Source organism: Colius striatus, chromosome 14 (assembly GCF_028858725.1).
Source record: "Colius striatus isolate bColStr4 chromosome 14, bColStr4.1.hap1, whole genome shotgun sequence".
Lineage (NCBI taxonomy): Eukaryota > Metazoa > Chordata > Aves > Coliiformes > Coliidae > Colius > Colius striatus.
In genome coordinates, this window is record NC_084772.1 from 2,648,168 (window position 1) to 2,669,307 (window position 21,140).

At 47.4% G+C, this 21,140-nt stretch overlaps 1 protein-coding gene across 1 annotated transcript in view; it reads left to right on the forward strand.

Moving 5' to 3' along the window:
- Positions 1–20,289, forward strand: part of NUTF2 (nuclear transport factor 2) — a 31,713-nt gene extending 11,424 nt beyond the window's left edge. Inside the window, exons 2-5 of the mRNA XM_062007731.1 lie at positions 628–745; positions 3,826–3,897; positions 11,765–11,863; positions 19,705–20,289. Coding sequence (XP_061863715.1) covers positions 647–745; positions 3,826–3,897; positions 11,765–11,863; positions 19,705–19,818 — 384 coding nt within the window. The 5' untranslated portion in view covers positions 628–646 and the 3' untranslated portion in view covers positions 19,819–20,289. The remainder of the gene's footprint in view (positions 1–627; positions 746–3,825; positions 3,898–11,764; positions 11,864–19,704) is intronic.
- The last annotated feature ends 851 nt before the right edge of the window (positions 20,290–21,140 follow it).

A 21,140-nucleotide genomic window follows, 5' to 3' on the forward strand; every position in this document is an offset into this window, starting at 1 on the left:
ATAAATCAGTTGGTGTAAGCCACTTGCAGACAATCCATATTAACATGTCAGTTGTTTGCAGTAAAGGAGATCAAGTTGACACAGCAAGTGCTTGCCAGCTTGTTCAGATGGTGTCAGGTTTGGAATATGTTGGTACAAGGTGGTAACACTCACTCAGTTTTGTTCTTGTTCTCTGCTTTGGTAAGTGAGTTGTGACCTCACACAGAAATAGCTCTAGGAACCAAGTGCTATAATAAGAAATTAAACCATCTGGCATCCAAGAGTTTGATTTCACATAAGTCTGGGATGCAGAGGTGAGATTCGTCCTACTTCTTCCAAGGAAAAGTCCTGGCCAGCTGAGAGGATCTGTGTTTACTGGTGCTTAATACACTAACCAAGTGCTATGGTTATTGATCATAGAGTCACAGGATGGTGGGGGCTGGAAGGGACCTTTAGAGCTCATCCAGCCCAACCCCCTGCAGAAGCAGCTCCCACCTAGATCAGGTCACACAGGAACGTGTCCAGGTGGGGTTTGAAGCCCTCCAAGGAAGGAACCTCCACACCCTCCCTGGGCAGCCTGGGCCAGGGCTCCCTCACCCTCACCATGTGACTGTTCTTTCTGACTATGCTTTTGTTGTTGTTTTACAGCTTTAGGTGAGGATTCAGAATGGGAGACAAGCCTATCTGGGAGCAGATTGGGTCCAGCTTCGTACAACATTACTACCAGCTTTTTGATGCAGACAGGACTCAGTTAGGAGCAATATATGTAAGTATCCACACCAAGGGGGCTGGGGCCCTCTGCCAAGGTTTCACTATTTCAGTGTGTGGGAATGCATGTAGTGGGTTTTATTTTGACTCCAGAATGACAGTCAGTGCAATCATGCTTACTTTTATTTACTGTGTTTCTTTTGCACTTCTATTTTGAGCTTTCTCTGCCTTATCTGGAGGCAGTCAGACTTGTCAAACCCCCAGCTGTCTGTAGGTGGTGGCTTGGGGGGAGGGAGGGCTGGTGATGACCCTTTGATGACATTCTCTGTAAAAGCAGTTATGCTTAGCCTGAGTTTGCTGTTCATTCACAGACATGGATTTGCTTGGATCCCTCCTGAAATGGGATGTGATTTCAGCCCTGTTCTGTGTGTAGCTGTTCTTGCAAGTGTTTCTTGGATCTCATGCTGTACTAAATCCCTCAGAACATCAAAATAGCTTCAAAAGTTGGAATCTAGTTTAATATATTTAGATTTTGTTAGATTTAAATTCAGCTTAAATGTCTTTAGAAATGAGGTTTTCTATCTGCTCCTCATTTGGGGCAAAATAGATTGGGTTTCTAAAGTTAAAGACTCTACCATACCCAAGGAACATCAGCTTTTAGTTTGGGGGGAAGACTCCTCCAGAACATGCAAAGTGCTCTACCTGGGGAGCTGGTTACTGGTGGGGAGGAATGCTGCTGTGTGGCTGAGGCATTTCAGCAAGACACTCAAGTCTTACAAGTCTTCCAGCAGCATATCCTGTTTTTCTGACCTGTTTTTCATCTGCTAGATGAATAGTGTAAAGTTTCACCAAGCTCTTGAGGGCTGAAGCTGTTGGAGAGCACCATCCAACACCTCTCCTTATACCTCAGCAGTATCTACCAGTACTGATGGCATTTGCTCTCTGCTAGATTGTTGCCTTGTTTTGGCCCAGAGGCTGTGTAGAGATAGCCTAGACAGCAAGAAAAACAAGTAGCTTGTGTTCAATCCCCAGCTCTAAATAGAAAGGCACTTAGCAATTTCTGTTGTGTTATTACCAAAACACAGGCAGTGCTCTGAAGTTGGGTGATAAGTACAGGCTAATATAAACTCCTGGAAACATGGCCTTGTTCCACCCTCAGGGTCTTTCTGCCATTCACCATTCCATGGAGATGCCCCTGCCAGTGCAGTCAGGAGGGCTGTTGTGCTAGTCACCCCTGTGTGTTGTTTTGTGGAGTCCCTAATCTATGGAGGATGGGACCCTGTTTTGTGTAGCTAAAATGCACTGAGGTCACAGGCTGCCTGAGTGAGAGGAGCTTCAGCAGAGATGCACTTTCACTGGTTGAACCTTTTGCCTTCAGAGACCCTGTGGCAGTGAACAGACTTTATAACAGCATGCAGAAACACAGCAGAGAGCTCTTGGATTTGTTTGGTGTTCCTGGATGACCCTTCCACTGCAAGGTTTCACTTTTCTCCTTTGGTGCTGCAAACCAAGTCAACTGAGCTGTTGTCACCTGTTTTAGGCAGGGATGTGGGACAGTCACTTAGGCTGTGAATTGAGTTACAGGAGCTGGAGTACTAAGTCCAAACCTTGTTTTACCATTATGCCCCTGCAGTTGTTTCCCAGAAAGGTGCTGTGGCTACTTCTGCTTTTGGTGTAGGGCTACTTAAAATGAAATATTTTCTCATTTTCATGCAGTTTGCTCATCTTTTGAGCTTTTGGGGTAGAGATGGGGTTGCTTTTTGCTCTTGAAGCTGTTGCTCCCAGATGCAGCAAGTGGATATGGAGGTAACCTATAGCAGTCAGGTGCACGCTAATCAGGGACCAGGTGAAGTTGTGCTGTGTTTCCTCACCAACTTGATCTATGTCCTCTTGCTGCTCTTTGAAACATCAGGAGGATCCTGTGCCACTGTGCTCACCTGCTGATTCCTGAAGTGGGTTCCATAAGGCAGGTTCTGGGTCCTCTCTGCTTTTGTGGCTTTCTGAAAGTGAGGGCTGCAATTTGAATGGAGCCTCAGTCCCTGGTGTCATCACTTGGCTCCTTACATTGTCAAACTCAGGGGCTGATATGCTACAAGTGATGTCAGCCCAGATGATTTGCAATGTGACTTCAGATTAGAGTCTGTTCCCTCTTAAAAGGAATATGGGCAAACTGGAGGCTGTGTTCAGAGGCTCTTCTCTCTGCTTTTGGTTGCATCTGTGACCCTGAAATGCTTTGTGCCATTACCCTTGGTCCTCTTTGGTTCTTTTAGTGTGATTTCTTCTGATGATACATGGAGGACAAGAAGCTTTTTCAGTGTGGCTGTGACTGTTGAGCAGGCTCAGCACAGCATTTGTAGGTGGAAGAAAAGGCTTTTCAATATGGTGTGGGCCAAAAAACAGGGCCTGGAAATCTACAAGGAAGTGTAAAATGGAGTTCTTTGGAATCTGCTGTTTACTGAGGTGTTCAGAGCTTCAGGGAGGGTTGAAGGTTGGGTGGGAAAGAGCCAGGAATCATGTCCTGAGTATTTAAACTCAAGAGAATAGAAGGAATAGCCACTAGTGACAGGATGCACAAGAACTTGGGGTATCATATAGAGGGTGAGGGTGCTGCTTGGAGATGGCAGCAGGCACACTTTGAGCTCAGTGGAAACCCATTTAAATCTGTTTGACAAGGTTTAAAACTGGATTTGTGGAAAAACTTGGATTTGGGAAGGCAGAGCTATGTCAACAGTGTAGTGTTGTGACTCTGGTTTCAACAGAGTACCCTAAGCTGAATAGAAAGCCACTTGCCTGTTGCTGTTGCACCTGACAAAGCACGCTCAGAATACACTGTCTCATACACTGGAAGCTCTTATAGGCTGAAGCACCTCAGTCACTTCCATTTGACATTATTGATTGATTTCTTTGTTTTAAAGCACAATTTGTAAGCTGCCCTTGTGAGCTACAATCACTGTTGATTATTCCAGACTCCTTTTTTCCACTTGTCCTTTGTGATTTCTTTCCATCTCCCTTTGAGGTGGTTTTCAAATAGCTGGATTCTAAGGATATATGCCAACTAAACCAAGTCTCTCAGCAGGGTTGCTTAAAAGTTGCCTAAGCAGATTGATGATGTTGCTTTTTTTCCTTTCAATCCCCCAGATTGATGCATCATGCCTTACGTGGGAAGGACAGCAGTTCCAGGGCAAGGCAGCTATTGTTGAAAAACTCTCTGTAAGTCCATAACCCTTACTGAATGCTTTGGGAGACAGTTCTGAAGAACTGTTCATATGCTTCTGAAAATTAGAGTTAAACCTTCAGCAGTTTAAATTGTTTGAATAAGGGACTTGTGCTTCCAACTTTTGGGTCTTCAGAAAACACTACTTGTGATGTAGTTCTGGGCAGGGGGTGCTCCACCAGTGGCTGTATCAGTGCTCAGGTGACTCCATTGGTGTGCAAGGTTGTTTTGTGACTGCAGTCCCATTTGACATTATTGATAGATTGATTTCCTTTAAAATACAATTTGCAAGCTGCCCCTGTGATCTAGAGGATTGAAAGGTGGGTTTTTTTGTTCCTTTAAAGCATGACAAAGAAGTAGTAATAGCAAAACTGTTCTTTGGATCTGCCTGTGGTGGAGGCTAAACACAGTAGTGCAAGGAACAATCTGTTTTCTGAGACATAAGCTGCAAGTTCTGTAGTGGAGAACCTGGGTTATCCTCAGTGCAGCATTTGTCAGCTCTTCAGATCCAAGCAATTAGAGTTCAGGACTTTGAAACCAGTGTTTCCTCTTCAGCAAGTGAGAGAAAAGCTTTTCATACTGCATAGGGACTGAAACTCCAGGCTCAGTTAATTAAACTTGGAGAAGTTTTGTCTTTCTGAGTAAACTCATGTTTCTGTTAAAAAGGAGTGGACTTATAAGCTGTCATGAGACTAGAAAGCTTGCAAGATATGCAGAGGACATGCTTTATGTCCCTGGCCATCCTGCTCAGAGCGTGGTGTATCAGACAGATAGAACACACTTATTACACATGAAGAAGAAGAAATCTTTGTAACTTGGATACTTGTCTTGTTGCACAGCTACTGCCTCTGTGTTTGGGGATCACTCTTTCATCCAGGACATCTTTCACTGTGAAGGGTCAGGTCTGCCCTTGGATCTGTGGTTTAGGTGCCTGCATTGCCTTTGAGAAGGCCACACACCCCTCAGAAAAGCACAGCTTGCAACTTCTCACTTCTGGATGAGAAGATACTCAAGCTCCAGAGTTGCTTGTTTGTGTACTCAGTGTTCTTTAGACTTCTGGGCTAGCAGCCATTTAGATACCCAACCAGCTAAGCCATTTGCTTGGCCACAGTGTTTCAGACTGCTGCCTTGGATCTGTCCCAGTGCAGATCAGCCCCTTTTCCCACCAGAGCCTTTACCTTCCCTGTCTGTGGTGCCAGTTGATCTCAGTGGATTCATGTGCCTGCTGCACAGGCTGCCTTGGTAAGTGCTGCTTTGCCTTGGGGAGACTTTTTCTGACTTGTATCCATCTGCTTAAAGGAGGAAATGGCAGCAAAATGATTCCATGGCCTCTCTGCCATGGCTTGTGACAGGGCTGTATCAGCTTACTGTGACTCCAGTGCCTCTCAGCACACCCCTGTCAGGACTCAGCCCAGGACTGGGCTCTGTTTGCTGTTCCAGCTGAACATCCTCATCTGCTCTGGCTGTGCTTCTGGAGCTTCTTACTCAGTTGAGCAGATCACTGGGAAGTTTGACACTGAGATCCTTTTTGCTGTTGTGTGTTCTTCACCAAGCACCAAGAGCCAGGATTTCCTTTGGCAGGAAGTTCTCTGCTGTGTAACAGCAGCACTGTGACACCTTTTCAGCTGTCAGATGATGCTGTTACTGTAGGACAGGGTTGTGAAGATGTTGCCTTGCCAGCACCTGGACCTTGCTACAGAGGGGCACTTGGCACTTGTTCCTTCTGTTTTATTTGGTGCTGGAGTTAATTGTTTATTCAGATAGAGTGCATATCCTAATCAGAGGGCAGCCTGATTTACACAGAGCATTTAAGATAATCCTGTAGTACTATGAACCTCCTGAACCAAGGAGAAAGCTGGGACAGGTAGCTTTGTGGCCAGGAGTGAGTTTAAGCTACTTGACTTTATTCCTGCACAATATCTGTTACCTGACTTTAGGAAGGATTCCATGGTTTGGGTAGTGAAAGCCCAGACAAATTCTAGTGTTAGAGGATGCTAAAAGCCTTGGTTGTTTCGTGGCTTCTCACTTGTTAGCTGCTTTTATTGTACTCCTCATCTTAAGAAATGCTTCTCTCCACTACAGATGGATGTCCATATCAAACTGTCTTTTTGAGGTAGCTTCTGTCTGTGCTAAAATGATCTTTCCCATCAGCTGACCCTACTTCCAGAGGGGTTTCCCCTACTGCATTACATGAGTAGCTCACTGGGCTGGCCAGCTATTGGGATCCTTTCCTCTGCAGAGGACAATCAGGTACTTGGAAGAGACATTGTCTTATCCAGCCTTGTCTTTGGTTCCTTGCCACTACCTTGCAGAGCTCTTAACTGTGACACTATTCCATCCTCTCCCATCTCAGTGCTCACTGGCATCTTGTCACACTGAAACCTGGGTTCTGGATACAACCACATTCATTCCCCTTCATCCTTTTGTCCTTTCAAGAGACATTTCTTGCAGGACTTGTTCAACAAGAAGCTGTTGTGCTGAGGTGGAATCAGGCCTCACAGTACTCCTTTGTCAAAGGAAGGGTGTGCAGTGCCTGTGCTTGTGCAGACACATTGCATGCTCAGGTTTGACCCTGGAAAACGCTCTGCTGGTAGTTCAGAAAAGACTGCTCTGTATGTTGGTGATTGTTACTAAATGTCTATTCCATATTGCAAACTGGTTGGCTCACTTTGCAGTTCAGAGTAGGTTGGGATTGTTCTCCCAGCCAAGAAACACTGCAGGCTTTATTAGAGAGTGTTCTTGAATAATGTCCCTCTGATTACAGGGCTGCTCTGTGAACTTCTGTGGTAGTTTGAGCCTGGCTGGATGCCAGGTGCCCACCACACCGCTTTACCCCCCACCTCCCGAGAAGCAAGCCAGGGAAGGGGAGAAAATAAGATGGGAATCTCGTGGGTTGAGATAAAAGCAGTTTAATAAATAAGCAGCAAAGCCGCGCGCGCGGGAAGCAAAGCAGAAGCAGATAAGCTGTTACTCTCTACTTCCCATCAGCAGCGATGTCCGGCCACCTCCCGAGAAGCAGGGCTTCAGTACGCGTAGCGGTTGCTTTGGGAAGGCCAGAAATGAATCTCGCCTCCCCTTCCTGCTCCTTTCCCCCAGTTTATATTCCTGAGCTGACGTCATATGGTATGGAATATCTCCTTGGTCAGCCTGGGTCAGCTGTCCTGGCCATAGTCCCTCCCAAGATCATGCCCACTCACAGCTATTGGTGAAGGTGGGGGAAGGAATGCTGGAGGGACAGCCCCGATGTTGTGCAAGCGGTAGTCATAATATTGATATCAACAGTAAGCACAGCACTGCAGGAGCTGCTGTGGAAAATTACTACCGTCCCAGACCCACTACAGTCTCCACCCCTTATTCCATACCATTTATGTCATGCTCAGACAAACCATCTTAACAATCCATATACATTCTTATATACTCTCATTAACCAGTACCCCCACTCTTCAACAGACAAACATCATTCTTGTATTCCCTCTTGCATCTTGCATCAAACAAACAAACAACATTCTTATATCTTTCATCCTCTGTAGATGTTCACTGGAGCAGGTCATAACTTCTGTCTCATCCATCAAGATGAATATCCAGGCCAGGGGAAACAGTATGTTCAGTGTTGGGCACCAGCACCGGCTTGGTTTGTCCACTTGTTCGGTTTTTCTTTCAAAGTTCATCTACAACAGATAACTCACATAACAGGTTATTTTTCCCCCAAGGTTAAGTCTCCTTGAGGTACACATCGAGTTTCCCCATCCTTTCTCATCACCCACCAAGTACAGCCAGGCCCTTGAGCAAAGACAATCCCACGAATGGGTTTGCCTTTTCCCATGGGAGGTGCAACCCATACTGCCTTCCCCAGCCATTTCCCTGGGTGCACTACGGGGACCTTATCTCCTCCCACAGTATGTAGTGGTTTTGTTTGGGCAGGACCAGGACGGTTAGTTGAACCTCTGCTATTGACCAGCCAAGTGGCTTCTGCTAAATTTTTATCCCACTGCTTCCATGCCCCATTGCCCAGTGCTCTCAACATGGTCTTTAGTAACCCATTATATCTCTCAATCTTTCCAGAGGCTTGTGGGTGATAGGGGATGTGGTATATCCACTCAATGCCATGTTTCTTTGCCCAGGAGTTTATGAGATTATTTCGAAAATGAGTTCCATTATCTGATTCAATTCTTTCTGGAGTGCCGTGTCGCCACAAAACTTGCCTTTCAAGACCCAAGACAGTATTTCGGGCAGTGGCGTGGTTGACAGAGTATGTTTCCAACCAACCAGTAGTTGCTTCCACCATGGTGAGTATATACCGCTTGCCTTGATGTGTTCGTGGTAGTGGTCCAACATAGTCAATTTGCCAGGCCTCACCATACTGAAAACCCAGCCATCGGCCTCTGTTCCAGGGAGACTTGATTCGTGTGGCTCGCTTGATTGCGGCACACGTTTCACATTCATGGGTGACCTGTGTGATGGCTTCCATGGTCAAGTCCACCCCTCGATCACGAGCCCATCTATATGTTGCATCTCTTCCCAGATGTCCTGATGTTTCATGGGCCCATCGAGCTATAAATAGCTCACCTTTACGCTCCCAGTCTAGATCTACCTGAGCTAGTTCAATTTTAGCAGCTTTATCTACCTGTTGGTTATTCCATTGTTCTTCATTGGCACGGCTTTTTGGCACATGAGCATCTACATGACGTACTTTCAGAGTCATATTTTCCACCCGAGCAGCAATGTCTTGCCATAATGCAGCAGCCCAGATGGGTTTACCCTTGCGCTGCCAGTTGGTCTTCTTCCATTGCTGTAGCCATCCCCATAGAGCATTAGCCACCATCCAGGAGTCAGTGTAAAGATAGAGTACTGGCCACTTCTCTCGTTCTGCAATCTTTAGAGCTAGTTGGATAGCCTTCACTTCAGCAAACTGACTTGACTCACCTTCTCCTTCAGTGGCCTCAACAACTCGTCGTGTGGGACTCCACACAGCAGCTTTCCACTTACGATGATTTCCTACCACGCGGCAGGATCCATCAGTAAACAAAGCATAATGCCTCTCATCTTCTGACAATTCATTATATGGTGGTGCCTCTTGGGCGCGAGCTACTTCCTCAGGCAATGCTCCAAAATCTCTGCCTTCTGGCCAGTCCATGATTTCTTCCAGGATTCCTGGGCGATTAGATTTCCCCAGCCGAGATCGTTGTGTAATCAACGCCATCCACTTACTCCATGTAGCGCTGGTTGCATGATGTATAGAAGGGGTTTTCCCTTTGAACATCCAGTGTAACACAGGCAGACGTGGTGCCAAGAGGAGATGAGCTTCTGTGCCAATGACTTCTGAAGCAGCTCGAAGTCCCTCATATGCTGCTAGTATTTCTTTTTCAGTTGGGGTGTAGTGGGCTTCCGATCCTCGATATCCTCGGCTCCAAAACCCTAATGGTCGACCTCGGGTTTCTCCAGATGTTTTCTGCCAGAGGCTCCAGGTGAGACCATGCTCTCCAGCGGCAGTGTAGAGGATATTCTGCACATCTGGTCCTGTACGGATGGGCCCAAGGGCGACTGCACGAGCTATTTCCTGTTTAATTTGTTGAAAAGCTTGTTGTTGCTCAAGGCCCCCAGTATAGTGCCTGAACCTGATGGGCCTCATTAGGGTAGGTAAGACACCCTTCTATCAGGTAGCGTGTCAGTAAAGCAGGGTTTTTTATCTGTTCAGATGTAAAATCCCAGATTACAGGAGGTGATAACCGTCCTAGGAATTTGCCTAAATTCATCCACATACCCTGCCACCCAGGGACTGACCGCTTCAGGGGGCATTTTAACATGTTTCCATCGCAAATTTGTACTCTCTGATACCCAGATGACTCCAGATTCCACAAGATATATAATATACCAACCATGTTAATTAGTAATATTAAAACTCTCGTATAAGGGTGACTAAGGACGTGGGAAGTCTGTGTAACAGAATTGTCTAGATCAGTCCGAGCTGAGGAGAAAGAGGTGCTTTGCCCCATGGCCTCCACAAGATAGCTCCCACAGCACACTAAATTCATCAGTAACAGAATGAGACTTGCTATTATTATTTGGGCCATCATGTTCCCAGGCCCTTTCATCCTCTTCAAAAAATTATATAGCCAGCTTAGCAAAGCTATTAAGGTTAAAGCACAGCCGAGAGTCAATGTTAGGAGCATCATGTTCCCAAACATTAGAAAGTGTAAGATAAGCTGCATAACAGCAAGGCTCCGTGACCAGCACAGGAACTTTGCTCTCATTGGTTTACTGTAATTGCAATGCAGTTAATGTAAATCTGCTATTATCTCGCCCCACGTTGGGCGCCAAAAGGGCTGTGGTAGTTTGAGCCTGGCTGGATGCCAGGTGCCCACCACACCGCTTTACCCCCCACCTCCCGAGAAGCAAGCCAGGGAAGGGGAGAAAATAAGATGGGAGTCTCGTGGGTTGAGATAAAAGCAGTTTAATAAAGAAGCAGCAAAGCCGCGCGCGCGGGAAGCAAAGCAGAAGCAGATAAAGCTGTTACTCTCTACTTCCCATCAGCAGCGATGTCCGGCCACCTCCCGAGAAGCAGGGCTTCAGTACGCGTAGCGGTTGCTTTGGGAAGGCCAGAAATGAATCTCACCTCCCCTTCCTGCTCCTTTCCCCCAGTTTATATTCCTGAGCTGACGTCATATGGTATGGAATATCTCCTTGGTCAGCCTGGGTCAGCTGTCCTGGCCATAGTCCCTCCCAAGATCATGCCCACTCACAGCTATTGGTGAAGGTGGGGGAAGGAATGCTGGAGGGACAGCCCCGATGTTGTGCAAGCGGTAGTCATAATATTGATATCAACAGTAAGCACAGCACTGCAGGAGCTGCTGTGGAAAATTACTACCGTCCCAGACCCACTACAACTTCCTTTGCTTCTCCAGATCCTTATCCTTGCACAGTTTCTATGTTATCTATTATGTAAGGAGGTAGCTTCCTGCTATTCTTCCTAGAGCCTTAAGCTTGTAGAGCCAAGACCATACTTTACATCCTTGTCAGTAGGACTCAGATCTTCTGTTCTTGTACCTGGGACTTGTAGGAAGCCTTTCAGACTCCATCCACCAGAGTGAAATGCAGAACTTGTCAAAGTGCACTTTTGGGTCTGCCTCAACCTGTTAATGTAGCAGGGAAACAAAGTGAAGGTGTGAAAAGTACAGCCTGAGTTGAGGTGACCACATGCTGCTGTCCAGTGCTCTGCCTGGGCTCTGGGTATCAGCCATATATATCAACTGCCACTTGTACAGCATCTGGCATTAATGCAGTCTTTGATAAGACAGTGCCAATACTGCACTTGTCTGACAGGACTGGGATCCCCATGATAATATTCACTGCTTGGAGTGTGGTTGGAATGTGAAGGTGGTCTCCAGTGGAAAGAGAAGAGTTACTCCCCCATGTTTACTGTTTCTCCAAGTGTGTGCTTTGCACACTTAACTCCAGACTCACTTGCATCTGCTACATCAGCATGGAAAGCTTTTCTTTCTTTTCAGTAGGTGTGGTTTTGGTCTCTACCTCCTCCTCCTTTCTCCCTGTTCCCTGAATGTTGCTGTTTTGGATGTGTGTTCTCAAAGAAAACAGGGGAAATATGGATTTCAAGTCCTGGACAGTGGGTCTTGGTCAGTGACCTTTCCTTTGTATCCACAGCCACTTGAACAAAGAAGAAAAGTTGGAGCTGTCCATTAAATGATGCTTCACCATGTGAACTTTCAGCTTGTAGGTGAACTGAAGCTCTCAGTGCTACCAAAATAGTCTAACACTTGATAATGTTGGATTTGCTCAATCTTTGTTTGGTCACTTAAATAACACACTGGCTGTACATTCCCTTATTTTGCTTTCTTCTCCTTGCAGAGCCTTCCTTTCCAAAAAATCCAACACAGCATCACAGCACAAGATCACCAACCTACACCTGACAGCTGTATACTCAGTATGGTAGTGGGACAGCTTAAGGTAAACTCTTTCCATTACAGGTTAACAGATGCTTGTGTCTTAAAGAGTTTTTGCAGGATTCTAAATCATCTGATGCTCTCTGGGTGGGGAAGGAATCCTGGTGAGTTTGCACTGGGGTGTCATCCTGCTGCAGTTCAAGACTATCAGGAAAATGCTCATCCCTTCAGATAACCAGCACTAAAACACCTGTAATTTAACAGTTGTATGTTCCTGCCAAACAAAGTACCATGGTTTTCCCAGTGCATACAAATACCAGCAGGGCTCTAGAAGCATCAGTACTTCCTTTCCTCAGTTGCACTTAAAAGCATCACCACAGCATCCTTGTGCAAAGTAAGCACTTGTAGTTTAATGTGCTCTTTGATGTAACATATACCTTGAGCTGTGCTTTAGGCAGACTTTTGTGTTAGCTGCCAACTCTTTGGTAAGATCTTGTTTTTCCTTTGCTGTCACAGGGCACAAGACACAGTCCTGGTGTTAATGCAGTCCAGTACTTCTGTAGTCCAAACTGGTTCCATGGCAGTGTTGCCTCTGAGCTCAAACACTGTTGAAACAGCCCCTTGTGAAGGAACCAGCTTATTTTGCACATGATTATGTTGCAACTCAAGTTTTGCTACTGCACTGTGTAAACTCACACAGTCTCCTGTTCTTTTGGTGGGAATGTTGTGTCAAAATATACCAGGACTTGTAAATTAATGAGACTACTTACTAATGAAAGGAGCTGTCCTGGAATCTGCAGAACATATCCTGCATGGGAGGTCAGCTGGAGGCAGAATGTGCTCACCATGGACAGTGTTGATTTCCCAGGTGGGAAATGGCATAGCAGTTAAATGATGAGGGTTACTTTAGTCAGGATTTGGCCCAGCCATGCTGCCAAGGCAAGAACCTAAAGCCATCCAGTCTTTAGAGTTGCTTGAACCCAATTGCTTTTAAAACAGCTGTTTAGATTTCCTTTTAACTCTGAATGCACCTGTGGTTGATCAAATCCTTCAGACTCTTCCCCTGACTGTACTGTGAGCTATAAGCAAATGTAGGACTCAGTTTGTATCTTGCTTAGCTGATTCTCCTCAATTGTTTTGGTTGAGCAGCTGAGCAAAGCAGTTCCCAGCATGTTGCATCTGAGCCTAGCATAGATAGCTTTGGCTCATTAATTAAAGTTGTTCCTGCTTCCTAGCTGCAAGTTGGATTCCAGCTCTGGTGTTGCTCAGTCCTGCCTGCACACACTCTGTTGAGGAAAGACACGTGGAAAGCACTGAATGATGGGGCTGGTGTGATGTCAGACACACTGATCTCACCTGTCTTATTCTTGGGTGTGCACAAAACTCCATGATGGGACTTTCTGCCTCAGTGTCTTGAGCCAGTCACATCTGCACCTGGTTTTGCATTGTCCCACTTTAAGCTTATTGCAATATCATTCAGCAGATCACAGCTCCCAACAGTGATTGTGATGAATCCTGTGGCAACATAACAAGCTCTGAAACCTTCTGTAAGGCTTTTGGCTATCCCCACCCTTCAGTATGGTCATTAGGGTTGGAGATGCAGTCTGGGAGCTTTCCATAAATACCATGGCTTGGAGTAGTGTTTCTTCCTGTGCTGTTTTTATCCTCTGAATAGTTCAGGGGTCACGTGGTAGTGTGTGTAGGTACTTGGAAAGAACACACTGCATTAAGTATGCCACTTGTCACCATCAAATTCAGCTTCTTTGTGAGGTTTTAGTAGGAAAGGCAACATTTTCCCACACCTCATGTCTATTTGTCTCCAATCTGAGCTTTAAAAATCACATTTTAATGCCTGGGAATGCTGTTCCTCACTGAGGAAGTGCCCAGAAAGTCAAAGTTGGCTTAGAACTTCTTGCTTCTGCCCTGTGTGATGCGTGCACAGGTGGACAAATGAAATAATTAGTAACAGTCTGTAGCATAACATAGAATCATAGAATTGTTTGGGTTGGAGAAGGCTGTTAGATTGAGTCCCAGCCCTGCCCTCACCCTGCCCAGCCCAGCACTGACCCACAGCCCTCAGCACCTCAGCTCCACGGCTTTGGGCTCCCTCTAGGGCTGGGCACTCCCCCAGCTCCCTGGGCAGCCTGGCACAGGGCTCACACCCCTCTCAGGGAAACAGTTCTGCCTCAGCTCCAGCCTCAGACTCGCCTGGGGCAACCTGAGCCCCTTTCCTCTTGGCCTGTCACTTCTTGGGAGCAAACATTACCCCCAGCTCCCTGCAGCCTCCTGTCAGGGAGTGTCAGAGAGGGCTCCTGGCTCCCCTCAGCCTCCTCTTCTCCAGGCTCAACACCCCCATTCCCTCAGCCCCTCCCAGCCCCTTGTGCTCCAGCCCCTTCCCCAGCTCTGTGCCCGGCTCTGGCCACGCTGCAGCCCCTCAGTGTCCCTGTGGCAGTGAGTGAGGGGCCCAGCACTGACACAGCCCTGGAGCTGCAGCCTCCCCAGGGCCCAGCACAGGGGACAATCCCTGCCCTGCTCCTGCTGCCCCCCCAGTGCTGATCCCAGCCAGGCTGCCCTTGGCCTCTTGCCCCCCTGGGCATGCTGCTGTCTCCTGTTCAGCCCCTGGCACCAACCCCCCCCCTGCAGCAGTTTCCAGCCCCTCTGCCCCAGCCTGGAGCTGCCTGAGCTTGGTGAGGCCCAAGGGCAGGACTCAGCCCTGGGCCTTGTTCAACCTCATCCCATTGCCCTCAGCCCATGGCTCCAGCCTGGCCAGGGCCCTCTGCAGCTCCTTCCTGCCCTCAGGCACAGCCACACTCCTGCTGACTTTCATGAGGGTACCCTCATCCACAACAGTCCCCAGCACTGAGCCCTGGGGAACACGTTGGTGATGGCCAACAACTGAGTTCAACTCCATTCCCCACCCCTCTCAGGGCCCAGCCATCAGCCAGTTTTCCAACCAACCAAGAGTGTGTCTGTCCAAGCCATAAGCAGCCAGTTTCTCCAGGAGGAACTATTTCTGTCACTACATGGACCTGGCTGACATATGTAGGAAACACCTTTTCTTGTGCTAACACTAGCTGGGTGTGCTGGCAGCCATCTGAACCCTTCTCAGTGCTGTTCTCCAAACAATACAGCAACAGAACAACTGGGTTGGGAGTGCCTTATAACAAGTGGCTCATCTGTAGCTCCAGCTGAACAGGATGCACTTGAACATGCAAATGTGGTGCAGCACACCTAGTTTTGTTTAAAAGTCACCTTCTTAATGGTGTGGCTGTTGTGTGCCCAGCTCACATCTGTTGGGCTCAGGGATCACTGCAGAGGAATGTGCACTGCTCCAGTCTGCAGCCCAGCATGCCAGTGGGAACTGGACATGAAAATAAGCAACATGGCTTGGAGAGCAATAATCATCTGTAGTGAGGGGCTGGGTCTCAGCAGCTTCTTAGAGAAGATGTTGGAGAGTCATAGAGCATCTGAGGTGGATGGGTGTCACTAGTGAGGATCTAGCTCTCTGGTTGAAGCACTGATCCCTTTCACTGAAAAGCATGTTTACAGGTAAATGTATGAAAGATCCTCTTTAATGGGTGTTGGGGTAGGTAGTAGTGGGTTTCTGTATCCTTTTGTAGAGGTATGATAAATGTACCTCCATTTACTCTAGTTCTGCTCTCATTTCTTGTTGCTCTTCATTGTCTGGAGGCAGCCTTGCTTGCTTCAACTAGGCAGAGTAAGCATCAGTTTAGGCTTTCAGGGAGTGAGTTTCAGTTGACAGGACACAACTTTGCCAAAGTTCATCCAGAGTATCACCCAGTGTGCCTCACCTCATGCTGTGTTTCTCCTGTCACACTCAGGCAGGTGATGACCAGGTTCTAAGCTTCCATCAAACCTTTTTGTTCAAGCTTTTAAGGTGCCTGGGTGTGCATCAACAGATTCTTCAGGCTATCCTTTCACAACACCTAACCCTCTTGTCTCCCCTCTCTTCCCTGATGTCCTGGTTGAGTAAGGAGTGCTCTCTTCTCCCCCTTGTGTCCCTGAAGCTGGGCTGGGAAGCTTGTGCCTCCTCAGAGCAGCCTGGAAGATCTTTTGTAGTGATTGTTGCACAACTAATTGTCAATAACTAATTGTTATGGGGTGTTTCCTAGTCTTAAGAGGGGGGAAAAAGCATTTGCAATTAAAATCACTGGATGTTTTTGTAATGCAACACTGGGAGCCTGTTAAATGGGGCTTGACATCTGAAAGAACCTGGTATCTTAAGTCATTAGCATTTCCTTTGAGGTAATGGGAGCTGCCTGGCTGCAGCTCAGCAGGAGTCTGTGGGGTGCTGGTGAAAGAGCAAAAACTGCCCCTGACTAGACAAGAGAAGTTGTCTTGAAGTTTTGCAGCTAAACTTGGGTGACAAAGTACTGTTCTATCTAACACTCTGACATCTCTGGAGGTGTTTGAGACAGCTGGGTGTTGCACTGAGGGAAATGGGCTAGGGGCTGATAGGGCTGGGACAAAGGCTGCACCCCATGAGCTTAAAGGTCTCTTCCAGCCCAAATGATTCTGTCATTCTATGACCTGTGGTTCTGGGAGCTCGGAACTTTCTACCATTTCGAGCCTCTAGGTGAGAAGAGGATGTTAAAAGACTGGAAGAGATCAAATAAACCTGCCAAGTTTGCCAGTGTTTGAGGACTTGCTGAGCTGGGAGAGGAGGTGGGTGAGGGCAATCTGCCTGAAATGTGAGTAGAAAGCAGTTGAGTGCTTCCAACAACTGGAAAGCAAACTCTTCTTGGTGCAAGGAGGGACACTGGCTGCAAACTGTAACCTGGGAGGTTCAGATTGGACAAAAGGCAAAGTTTGGGTTTCTGGGTTAGGGGTTTATTATTTTACCCCCACCAGAAGGTTGAAACCCTGGGAAATGTCACCTGGATGCACTGTGAAACCTCAGTGAGAGACCTCAGAGCTGTGGCTGGTGCAGTGCTGCTGGTCCTGCCACGAGTGTGAGGCAGGACTGCAAAGCAGAGGATCCTTCCAATCTGAGTCTGGCACTTTGGACATTTGTATCTTAATTGAAGGCTCCACACAAACCCAAGACAATGCCACAGAAGGATTTGATCAGTAAGTGCCTGTGTTTAAAGCCTGGGCTCACACCTGGAGTGCAGGTTTGGAGTTGCTCATGGCTGAATCTGGAGTGGAAAGGAAGAGTAAAGATTTTACAGTGAGGTCCAAAATAAAATGGGCTGTGATTAATCTATAGCTTGTAGAGCATCACACTTCACTCAGCTGTGGGGCTTCCCTGTATCTTAAGAGGATAGATGCAGATTTTAGGGACAGACAATACACTTTTGCTTTCACCTTCAAACACAGTTGAGGGTTTTCTTTGTTGCTCAAGTATACTGCTGCCCCATGCTGTGAAGACATAGCATGAAAGGGACAAAGCAAGCAATAATGTGTGGCTTCCTTGGGGGGATTGGCCATCTGTGCAACAGCAAGTGTTTGAGGGAGGATTGTGTACTCATGTCAGTAATGATGTGCACAAATGTGGTGTGCAGGCTGCTAAAGCAACTTGCAGTGGGTGCCTCGGTGGCCTAAGAAGAGGAGAGCACAGGGCAGCTGAGAGTAAACCAAATGCTCATGAATCACTGTGATCAGGAGTGATTCAAGAGGAAATGATTCTGCCTGATTTAACTCAGTCACAAGGGACAGCATTCATATGGGATGTTGTATGTCAGACTTTAATGTACAGTGCTCTGATGCTGCTCAGACTCTCTAAAGACTCTCTTCTCTCTTAAAGACTCTCTTCAGTCCAGGAACCTACCAACCATCAGGCAGCAGTAGGACTGTACTAGGATGCAAGTTGTTGTATTTGGTACCTAGGACAAGCTAGAAAAGGCATCAGTCCATGGTTTCAGTGCCCAGGCCATCTCTTCAGGATGGATACACAAGCATCTTTTCTGGGTCTGTCTGCTAATAACACCATTTCCCCTGAAGTCCCTGGCACAACTGCTGTGCTGTGAGCTCATGAAGTGAGTGGAGGGCTGGTCTAATGCAGCATAATCCTTTGTGTTCACATGGGCTGATTGTTATGGAGCCTCTGCCTCCTGGGAGGAAAAGCTGCCCTGTTGAACAGTGACCTTATAGGCACTTGTCCTGCTTGAGGATGTTTCTTCCATTCATTCATCTACTGAACACTTGGACTCGTTTACGTTTCTGGCCTTGTTGCCACCTTAGTTCCTGGCTGCAGGAGTTTCCTCATTCACCTTGTCCTTCCTGCTTTTGTAGGGATTTGCTGCCTTGTTTGTTCTTCCCACCCTGGTCACACACCCACACTCAGTTTGTTCTCTTCAACTGGAAGCTGCCCTGCAGCTGGCTCATCCCTCTTGCCCTTCTCTGCCCTTTCCCTGTTCTACCATTCACATTTGCCTCATTGGAGAAGTGCATGCAGCATTTGCTAGGTGGCTGCTCTCTGCACATACACAGTTGCTTTACTTAACAGCTTTTGGTTCTCTGCTTCTTTCAGAACAACTGCTGACACTGTTCTTGCCTTGGGAGCTGTTGAGCCCTCAGCTGCCTTCAAAAACAGAACTCCATTGTGATTTCTATATCACTTTCCTTAGAGACTACAGCTAATGTGGGGCCCTTTTAGGTTTTCCCCTGGGGATTAGCATACACTTACTGACACTGCACTTCATCCACACCATTTTACTTCCCAGGCAGCTGACACACTGAAATCCTCACAGTGGCTGAAGGTTTAAATGCTGCTTTTCCATAGCCTTGGTCCTACGAGGCCTCTGCCTCTGTTTGTGGTGTAACTGCTGTCCTCAGCCAGTTGCTCCTCAAAGATGACTCGTTCCACAGTCAGCTGAATATTGCTTTTTTAAGTAGAGGGGAGGGGGTTGTGTTTATTCTGTAGCCTGCTTTACCTTTCAACCCTTCCCTTTGCTGACCTTGGTGGACAGCAGCACAGTGTTGCAAACCAACGTTCAACCCTTTGCCTGTTGCATCTGCTGCTGCTTTTCAGTGCTTTCCCCCCTCCTCTTCTGAAGTGGAATAGTCATGTACTGAAAGGATAGAGCCTCAAATCCTCACACTCTGGGCAGCATTGGGAGGTTGTTTTGCAGCTAGATCCTGTGTGCTGTTCAGATTAAATCCTCTTGTGTGATTTCCAGCTGGTTTGGGAATCCTTTCTGGTATTCTGAGGCTTTAGTTCCAGTGTGATGTCTCTGAGGAGACTGATAAATGTTGGATGGGAGAACTAGTCTCCCTCTAATACTATTTTTCTACTTCTGTAGTAATGTAGTGTATGTAGTGCAGGCATTGTGAGCTGCCTGGATGGAATATCCAAGGCAGAAGTCGAGGCTGTGCTGCACAGATCCCCTGTGCTTGGAACGTGTCCCCACTGTCACAGATACTGCACTCTGTGCCCTTCCTGAGCAGTGGAAGTGGGAAGTCCTGCCTTGCTGGCCAGCTGTACCTGCTCTGGAAAAGCTTTCCAAAGCCTGGATCATCCTTTAGAGCATTCAGGCAATATTGTTGATACCAAACTGAGTTCAAAGTTGGCTGAAAGCTCATTTTGAATCACTTGTGGTTTTTCTCCTTGGTTCCTGGGCAAGGCCCAAAGAAACTTTGTGATTCAAGAGTGAGGCAGGCATGCTCCCATCAGTGTTGTGAGGCTGCAAGTCCTCCAGAAAACCCCCATTTCAGATGCTCCTGCAGGGTTTCTGTGTCTTTAGGCCCCAGGTGTCTGTCTGCAAAGCACCTCCAACAGAACCCCCAGTGTGTGTGTGGGGGGGGTGTGTGTGTGTGTGTCTCTCGAGGCATAACACATCTGACATCCCTGATGCCATCAACCTTCAAGTTGTCTGCTCATAAACTTTGGGCACACATTTCACAAAGGAGAAGGTTTTGAACTCTTTCCCTCTGTCCCTACAGGCTGATGAAGATCCCATCATGGGGTTCCACCAGATATTTCTATTAAAGAACATCAACGACGCCTGGGTTTGCACCAACGACATGTTCAGGCTAGCACTGCACAACTTTGGCTGAGCTGCCCAGCCCCAGGCACCTGTGCTTTATTTTTTGTTTGTTTGGGTTGATTTTTTTTGTTGTTGTTGGGTTTTTTTCCCCTTCCCCCTCCTCTCCTCTTACTGGTATTATTCACACTCACAGAACATTCCAAATATCATACACAAAGCTGCAGCACTGTGGAGCGTGAGCAAGAGACACCCGTGGCCTGCCCTCCTGCTGAGTTTACATTGTCACTAGATGAGTTCCTTGTGCATGATGTTTGGAAGGTTAGACTTTAGCTGCCTTTTGACAAGAGAAATTTGTGTTGTACCAGCATGCCTGGGAAAGAATTCCTGATGCAAAAGGTTGTTGTTGTATGTACTGCTGAGATGCTCTATAACCCAAAGAAGTGGAAGAACAGCAGCCTGTACAGCCCAGACATTGATTTGTTCAAGATGTCTCAATGCTACATTACACAATAAAACCATGAGATTTTCTTAACAGTTTAAATTGTTTTACTGAGTTGGATGTGGAGGATGGGACACCCTTTGCTTGGGCTCTGCCTCCTGGGGCAATGCAAACCCACACCTCACACCAAGGAGCTCTTGGGCATGTTTGCCAGTGAAGGCAGTTCTGTGCTGGGGCCACACAACTGGTTTTGCCCCCCTTTCCCTCTCAGCAGGTTCCACAACAGAGGCTTCTTGCTCTGATTTTAACATTGAGGGGTTGGTTTGCAGCTCTTGTGTTTTAGCTCAAATAAGGTTAACAACAGTTTTGGGAGCCTGTAATTAATCTTCATGGAATCACAGAAGCATTTGCTTTGGAAAAGACCTTTCAGCTGCTGGAGTCCAAGCCCTGCCCTCACCCTGCCAAGCCCACCACTAACCCATGGCCTTCAGCTCCACAGAAGCACTTGCTTTGGAAAAGACCTTTCAGCTGCTGGAGTCCAAGCCCTGCACTCACCCTGCCAAGCCCACCACTAACCCCTGGCCTTCAGCTCCATGGCTCCACAGCTTTGGGATCCCTCCAGGGCAGGGGCTGGGGACTCCACCACTGCTCTGGGCAGCCTGCCCCAATGCTTGACAACCCATTCAGTGAGGAAATTGTTCCTAATATCCAACTTCAACCTCCTCTGGTGCAACTTGAGCCATTTTCCTGTTGCTTCATGACATCCATTGTGCTCGCCCCCAGAGCTGAACAGCACAGCTGTGTTTCCTTCCTGGGCAGACACAGGGGATGTCCCACCAGTGCTGCCCTCCTGGAGTTTGTATCTCCCTCCAGCCCCCTGGTCAGGTCCCTGCTCTGTCTCATGTGCCTTGGTTGTAATCTGAGCAGTGCTGTGATTGCTGCCACGTGTCCCC